General features: G+C 36.2%; 1 protein-coding gene across 1 annotated transcript; it reads right to left on the minus strand.

The window, feature by feature from the left end:
- Positions 1–248: 248 nt before the first annotated feature.
- Positions 249–2,252, minus strand: LOC147517750 (uncharacterized). The gene is made up of 4 exons (XM_086593689.1): positions 2,103–2,252; positions 1,916–2,034; positions 1,660–1,761; positions 249–1,103 (listed from the first exon to the last, which is right to left on the minus strand). Exons 1-4 carry the CDS (start codon positions 2,250–2,252, stop codon positions 983–985), a joined length of 492 nt encoding a protein of 163 aa, XP_086449815.1. The 3' UTR covers positions 249–982.
- Positions 2,253–8,303: the final 6,051 nt, after the last annotated feature.

Here is an 8,303-nt window from a genome sequence, read left to right on the forward strand (position 1 = left end):
ACTGAATAGACTATCCATTGAACCATTCTAGTTTCACTCAAGATATGGGATTTGAAGAAACTTCATTTGAGACTCAAAAGCAGATAGGGATTGTTTGAAGATCTACATTTTTAGTTTAACATCTTAACTTCTTTCTTATTTAGAGATTTTTAGCTAAAATTAAATTCTTCTCTGCATTCGGAGAAGATACCAATGCCAGATATACCTAAATAGCTCTGTATGCCTCTATATAATTTAGTTGTCAAAAAAGAGCACCCAGGAGCCGCCCACTATGTTATGCCGTTATGACAGAGGTTAGGATTAATATAGAATCCCTGCTTAAATTGATTGTCCACTGGCCGCGGTTTGAGACCTTCATTTCGACATCTAAGAAAAAAAATGAAACACGTCCAAATCAATGATGGCAAATTATTGGCTCACTGGACTACTTAAGTCGATACAAATTAAACATGTCATCGATTGGTTGGTTGTCCTATGCCAGTAACATAAACAATATTATTATTATGCAATTTTAGATTTTAAAGATAAACAATAAGGTATCATTTTTTCAAGACATACCTGTATGCCTATCAGGTTGGAGTCGACAAATGCTCAAATTGTGAAACCATCACCTCCTCATATTCTAATTAACTTGACGTTTCTTCTACGTTATAGAACACATCCATTTTCCATGATTGTTTTTGCACATCAAATTTCAAGTATTTATAAGTTAACAACTGATCTTCAAATGAAGAGAAAAAATAGGAATTCATGCCCGAGAATTACAGTAGATATTAGACTAACAAAAATATTTAAGATGGGTTATTTAAATTTCAAGTAAATTTCCAACACTCGAGTTTCATAAATTCTTCTGCAAATGATAATTTGTACTCGAGGTAAGGAAGTCTTGAAAGGTTAGACACTAATCGTAACAAATAAATATACTCTAAATTGACGATAAGTTATAAAAGTAACATCATTTTTTCTGCTAAAGAAGCCCAATTCACCTGTGGACCTTCTTTTTCCTTTTGCGGATTGTAATTCTATGATGTACTTCTGACAAATCTAGGTCCAAAGCAAGTTGAGATATCTCCAGTCTTTCTGATTTCATAATTTTCACGTATCTGTAAGAAAAACACTTAAAATGAACCAAAGCTACACTCGTATGCTGTAGAAATGAGTTTCTCAAACATTTTATTTTATTTTATTTTTGACAAATTTCCAAACCAAGAAAGACGTTGAAATCCTTAGGTCCACCACACACAATTTTGAAGTCTAACTAAATAGTAAATTTAAAATTCAGCTTCAAAATGAAGAGTAATAATAAATAACTAATAAAGCTAGGTTCAGTCACCTATTACAAAACCAATAGTACTATGCTAGTTCTTCAGTAGCTAAATGGTAAAATGCCACCACAGCCAAAAGTTGGCCCTATGACGTTGATTCAATACAATATTTTGATATTTTCAGTCAAATTCAAGAAAGTTACATGCAATAGTTCAATGTTTTTGAAAAAGGAGTGACTTTTGCTTCTGAATAGACCCCACATGGAGCAGGAAACACCCCTCCCTTAATTATTCCCAACTCCTCTGAGGAACTAAACCATGACAGAAAACTTTAGGATAAGAAAATGTTTCAATATCACATATATTGAAAATATTCCAAGCTCTTAATATGTACCTCCCTGGGTGGAAGTTCTCGACTCCTAGATCTTCATCCCATATAAATATGTAATCATAGATGGAGACTACACCAGGGTGAAGAAACCGCTTTGCGAACCACCTGGCAAAGAAACATAGTATGCAAGATCAGGGCTTATTATTCTATTAAGTTGACCATTAATCAAAGTGGTTTGGGCATAATGCTAATTGCATAATGCCCTGAAGCTTTCATATTCATCTCCCCAAGGAGTACTACGGATGAGTTGGAGTTTTACCATTTTGTTTGGTTATGAGCAACGATATGTATGGCCTTGTTACTCCACTCAAGATCTTGCCACCCGTCCACATTGCAATCATAGTGGAATAGAATAACAGTGAAATTTTCTGAAAAGAACTGAAATTTATGAGATTAGATGAAAAATCTTTTGCTTTAAATATCCAGCACGCTGATTAAAGAAATACCTTCTGAACAATGGTGTCAACATTTTTCTTCTGTTTAATACCAGCTGAAATTGCTAGTAGATTTCGATGACTTTGATGTTCAACCTGAAACGCGAAGGTTGCACCCAACATCAACAAACATAGCATAACCACCAGTGACCAGACTGTCATATCTCAGAGAAAATTGAATGTAGAAACAATATGGGAAATATAAGACTAATAAGAGCGCCAACTGTAGACTGTAAAAATGTCTACCCATGGTTACCAATACATAACTAAACATCCCAGAGACTTTGAGGTGTCATTTGATAATTTCCATATACAGCTTAAACTATTGACAAATGTCGGAACCCAGAAAAAAAAAAGGAAAAACAGAAAACCTTGAACTTGCATTATTCAGTGTGAGAAGATGATGAAATCTAAAAGGCTTAAAATCGCTTTCACAATCATCAAATAGGATCCCAGTATCTCCTGTCACTACTTACTCTTTATCTTCTCTATATTTAGGACTTCATTCTCAAATCCCTGTCTTCCACTTTTTCCCCGGTGAAGGTGGGAACCGAACCCAAGACCTTGGGCCCAACCTTCCAAAATCGACTAGTAAGTTACTACATAATATCTTAACATGCTATAATCAAGTATCCATTAAACTTAAGGTACTTAGGGAGAGAGAGCGAGAGAGATCCCTCAAAATGAAAAAAGACAATCCAGTCCAAAAGATAGTTTGAAACTATAGCTTTCACGATTATCAAAACAGGTCCAAGTATCTCCAGCCAACATAATAGATAAACAGAGTTTGATATGGTTTAATAAAAATCCCAAGTTTACAGTAAAAAAAATCTTGGATCTCGTAACGAAATGTAGATGAATCCTTAATGAAATCTTGGCTGCATGACTTTGTCTTTCTTTTTCTTTTCTTTTTTGTGAAATACAGTAATTATTCCTTTGTGGCATTGCTCTATCTATTTTTTAAAAAAACTATAAATTTCGGTATCTGTAACCAATGTATTAGCTTGTAACATTCAAATTAGCTTGAGTTAATCTATACCGAGACAACAAAAAACTCGGTTAAAAAAGAAGGTAGTAATGCTTCTCAGCTTAGTGAACTTGACGTGTAACCGGGGTTAAAGCAACTGTCCTTAATAGGATGGCACCAAATTGGTAAACTATTTGAGTGAGCAAAAAATTAATATAAATCCTAAATATGATAGGTTTACACTTTAGAAAGTCTTAGATTATATATCTAATAAGCGAGCTACTTTTATATAAGCCAATTACATACAACAATATGGAAGACACCAATATCAACCAAACTTGACCATTTAATTATCATCTTCGTAGCACCAAACTTTCTTTTCTAACCATTTTTTTAGATCTTGCTACTCCTCGCATTTCATGAGTCGGAGAAGATGATTGTTACGCTAGGGTAAATCAAACAAACATACCAATTCATAACACAGTAAATTGTTTAAAGGCAGTGAGGAAGTACCTGATTTGTATCTCCGTTGGCTTGCTTTTTGATGTGATAGTAACACTAATGCAAACAATACAGGATAATAACTGCACAATCCTTTGTTCACCATCCACAATCCACCTTTCACTTCTATTCATAGCAACTACGATGCCACAAAAATAAATAAAGTAGAAAAATATTAATAATTATAATATCTAATGTTTACTAAAAATTGTGAATCTTGCAACTACCCCTAAAAAGAGAATTCGAATCCTAGAAAACAAAACGATGTTGACTCATTTATAAAATACTATCAATCAATGATTAAAACCCCAATATATTGATTAAACATATAAAAAAAAATATATATGGAACTGATGAATTACATTGAAATTTTACCTTTCTAGGTTTTCTATTTGTTGCACCCTGCTAGGTGCTTGGGATCAGTACTAAGTACTAACTGATTTTGGCTCCCATATAATAGACCTACCTGTTGCCTAATCCAATGGAAACATCCCCCAAGTGATCTGCAACCAAAGTATCCAAACTTCAATATCACCAAAAAAACACCGAAGAGCCAAAACTAAGTTATAACTCACAATCTCAAATTACTTCAACGTCAGTTCATATGTAAGTTTATTCTCAAATAAAACACATTCAAAAATCGAGTAGAACTAATAATTGATAATTGCAACAGAACTGAAGAAAAGAATATGATTATTTTAGAACATCACTCAATGGGAAAACAATAGGTGCACGAAGAAATCAATATACCCAAGTCTCTAGTGGTGAAGCCCCATGTCCACCACTTCCAATACTTGTGACACCTCATATTTATAGTGGCCATACATGCCAAAACAATATCCTCTCGTCAAGCCACCAATTGTGGTGTCGTATCCGCCTCCATGGGTGAAGCTACCTTACGTTCTGAAACCTCCTGTAAAACTACCATCTCTGTCAATTGTGGTGCATTATGTTCCAAAACATCAATATTGCATTCAACAACTAATATACCAACGCAAGATAGGTTGGTTCAGAAGAAGGTTCTTCAACAATCCTCCTGCTGCCTCTGCAACAGCTCTAGAGAATATTCATTGCATTTGTTCTTTGAATGCTCGTACAGCCAAGCTATCTGGAAAAATGTGAAGCAGGTTTTGGGACTACACACAAGTTCATCGGATTCGAATAGTGAATGGTTGGAACTCATGAGGATGTGTAGAAATAAATCGTTGATAGCAGAGATCATCAAAGTGTTCCTTTGTGCATCAGTGAGCCATATCTGGCAGGAAAGGAACAATCGAAGGTTTAAACACACCACTCAGCCTTGGGAAAATGTGAAGAACAGATTGGTCAATGAAGTAAAAGTATATTTACAGGGACAACTCATCGAAGTACATGTAGAGATTCAAGATAGAGTCTTGGTGGACAGACTTGGTTTGGCAGTCAAATACAAGACGAAGCAGAGAATTCAGTGCATTTGGGCAAAACCTGAAAGAGGAGTTTTTAAATTGAATACTGATGGAGCAGTTTCAGAGATAAGATAGGGAATTGGAGGAGTGGTTAAAGATGCATATGGAGAAGTGATTTTTGGCTTCTCAAGATCCGGAGGTTTGAATTCAGTCATTTTCCAGGAATTGACGGTGATCTTATAAGGATTAGAAGGCTGCCGTGGTGCACAGATTGACAAGGTCAAAGTAGCTTTAGACTCTCTGAGTGCTATACAAATTTTACAAGGAAAAGAGAGAGCACCTTGGTACTGTAGGAACGTGGCAAATTCTATCCTTCACCTATTGATAAATGATAAAAGATAATTTACCTACGAAATGAACGATGAAACTCAAAACGTAAGTAAACTAAAACTTATTACGAGTCTATATTTATCAAGTTTTCTACTCTCAATTCTATCGAAATAGAGTGGAGTAACAAATTCGTTCCACTCCTAGTTCTCTAGCATGGAATGATTTCATAGTTAACTAATCGGTCTTAAGTCTAATGAGAGGTTTAGCAGGGGAATTCTATACTACGAGGTAAATGAAATTAACAAGTTATGAATAACGAAATGATACTGAATACTGAATGTGAATCTAGATAAAGAATTAGAGGGGAATTGATTCCACCTCAAATCCAACTTAATCACCTAGCATAGACTGTTGTAATCCAATCCTTACGTTCTTACTGTAATGGATTGCTCGTTCTAATCCCTAATTAACATGGCATTTCTACCAATTATAACTAGCATGTGAGGTCGTTTACCCATTCTCATGGTGAAACACGACCTTCTAGAATGGAATAGACTCTACAACGATTCTACACTTATACAACTAAGCTTTCATCAAGGCTTCATAAACCCCTCTAATGGAGGTTTAACCTTGATTCATCAAACCATCATTTCCCATATTATTATAACTAAACATCATATCAAAATTCTAACTTGACTAATTTAACTAACAATACTTCAATCTAATTTAACAACTCATAAATGATAATCAACAATAATTAAAACTAGATCTATAATTTGAAATGACAAAATCGAAATTGACAAATAGCTATTTTATTTATCAAACTAATTAAGAACAATGATTCTAAGAGTTTAATCTAAAACAAGAATTGAATTTAAACTAAACTTAATTTAATTAATGAAAACTAGATCTAGAATTATCTATTGTTTTAGGTCTAACTAGCTACCATTAACAAAGAGCTAAGCTTTTGCTTTTATATGTTTTCAGATCCAAAAATCGTGCATGGGCTTGGAGCCATATTTTGGGCCAGAGAATCAGGCCCAAAACCCAATTCTTTCAGTCCAAAAAGGCCTCTTCAGCTGTAGTTGGCTTCAACAGACTTTTCGTCCATTTTTGCTCCTCTGATTGGGTCAAGGCTTAGACCATTGGAAAGCTCTTTCCGATCAGGTCGTTTTGACATAAGGTAGGCCCAATTCCGAGGTCTGAGTCCAAAGATACGGCCTTCGGAAGTTCTGCTGACTTTGAGTATTGTTTCTGCCTGCGTCGACTTTTCAGCTTTTGACCGGGCTTTAGAAAGGCTTTGTCTTCTTGAATCTTGGCCTTTAATCACAGAACTCCTTAGCAACCGACCTTTGCTCTGTTATCCCGCTAAAGTGATACATTTCTGCACATAATGGACTTTGAAGCCTGAAATGCATAAAACACGTGAATCGATTAACTCTTAATTATTACTCACATAATCGGGTCTAACAAGATGATATTCTGAGGGTTAAAACTACAGTTTTGGGCCCTTATCAAACCACCCCAAACAGCATTTTGCTTGTCCCCAAGCAAAGATGAGAAATTAGAATAAGTGACCAAAAATGGAGTTCTATCTACTCGTTTATTTGAGTCGCGATCGCATTGACCATATGCAACAAGGCCTTAAACCACTAGGAATTCCCTAGTGGACGAGTTATAGCCTCATGAGAGTTTTCCAGTGAAGGTACTCACAAACTTCATCTATACTACAACGACTAAGAAATCAAACTATTGTTTCCTCATTCATGTCTCAACTATCTATACATCTCACTAGCAATTGAATAAGAATAACCAAGTCAAAAACCTAAACTAATATATGCATAATAATCAATCATCTATGAATAAGGATGATACTCTGTGGACTAAGTGGACTTGGGCATACCACATTCGACAGAAACATTTCTGGACTATGAAGATTCCGTCGGATTGCTCATGGGTGTGGAGAAGTATAATCAAAACACGTAAAGATTGCTTTCTGAAATACATTAGATGCTTGATTGCTGACGGAGAAGGTACAAGTTTATGGCACGATCCTTGGATTGCCTCGACGCTGCTAATCCACAATGCACAAGCTAGGAATACCATCCATGAACCAGATGATGCAAAAGTCAGTGAGCTGATTACGAACGGCACTTGGAATGAAAAGGTTCTCAACTTGCCCGACGGTGAGCTGAAATCAAAAATCTTATTGACTCCCATCAATGTCAATATGGCACAAGATTTGGTCGTGTGGACTGCTACAAGTTCAGGTAGGTTCTCCACTAAGTCAGCTTACATGTCAATCAAGAAGATGAGAGATAAGGTGGGTTGGTATAAACTGGTGTGGGGCAAATATAATGTGCCGAAACATTCTTTCATTACACCGCAACTATTTCATGGATGTCGGCTACTCAAGATCGGTTGATTCATAGAAAAAATCCTATCTCACTCGAGTGTTGCTTGTGTGACGACAAAGTTCCAGAAAATTCAAGCATCTCTACTTCAATTGTGCGCTCACAAAAAGATTTGGGCTGTGGTAAAAGAGAAACCGGGCTGGGTGGTGCGAGAATCTACCGCAGAGTGGCGGTTTCATTTGCGTTCGACAAGAGCTTAACTTGATATCAAGTGAGATAATAAGGGTGATGGTTTGTGCAACGATTACGGATTTGGAATGAGAGGAATAGCAGGAGGTTCAGTGGATAGAGCACACTCGCAGAGTCGATAAGCAGCCTACATTATGGAGAGGATGAAAACCTACTTGCAGCGAATAATCAAGTTCATCGATGACTCTTCTCCAAATGACAAAGGAATCTGATTGCGAGACTTGGGATTGAGATCACTATAAGGCAGCGAGTGATCGAGAAAGTTGATGGACCAAACCACCCGGGTTTGTCAAGGTGAATTCGGATGGTTCGGTGATCAAGAAAGAGTCTGGATATGGTGGTATAATCGAGGAACCATGGGGACTCCTATTCTCTTATACATGGGCCAAGTGAACTTAAGATCGGTGATAACCCAAGAGCTAAAAGG

The sequence above is a fragment of the Coptis chinensis genome, chromosome 2, assembly GCF_015680905.1.
Source record: "Coptis chinensis isolate HL-2020 chromosome 2, ASM1568090v1, whole genome shotgun sequence".
Taxonomy (NCBI): Eukaryota; Viridiplantae; Streptophyta; class Magnoliopsida; order Ranunculales; family Ranunculaceae; genus Coptis; species Coptis chinensis.

Bases quoted from the DNA above. Each gene is read 5' to 3' on its own strand.
- LOC147517750 (XM_086593689.1), bottom strand. From the start codon at position 2,252: ATGACAGTCTGGTCACTGGTGGTTATGCTATGTTTGTTGATGTTGGGT. The intron at 1,762-1,915 runs GTAAAACTCCAA...TTTCTTTGCCAG, and splicing joins GCTCATAACCAAACAAAATG to GTGGTTCGCAAAGCGGTTTC. The intron at 1,104-1,659 runs GTACATATTAAG...TTTTTCTTACAG, and splicing joins GAGAACTTCCACCCAGGGAG to ATACGTGAAAATTATGAAAT.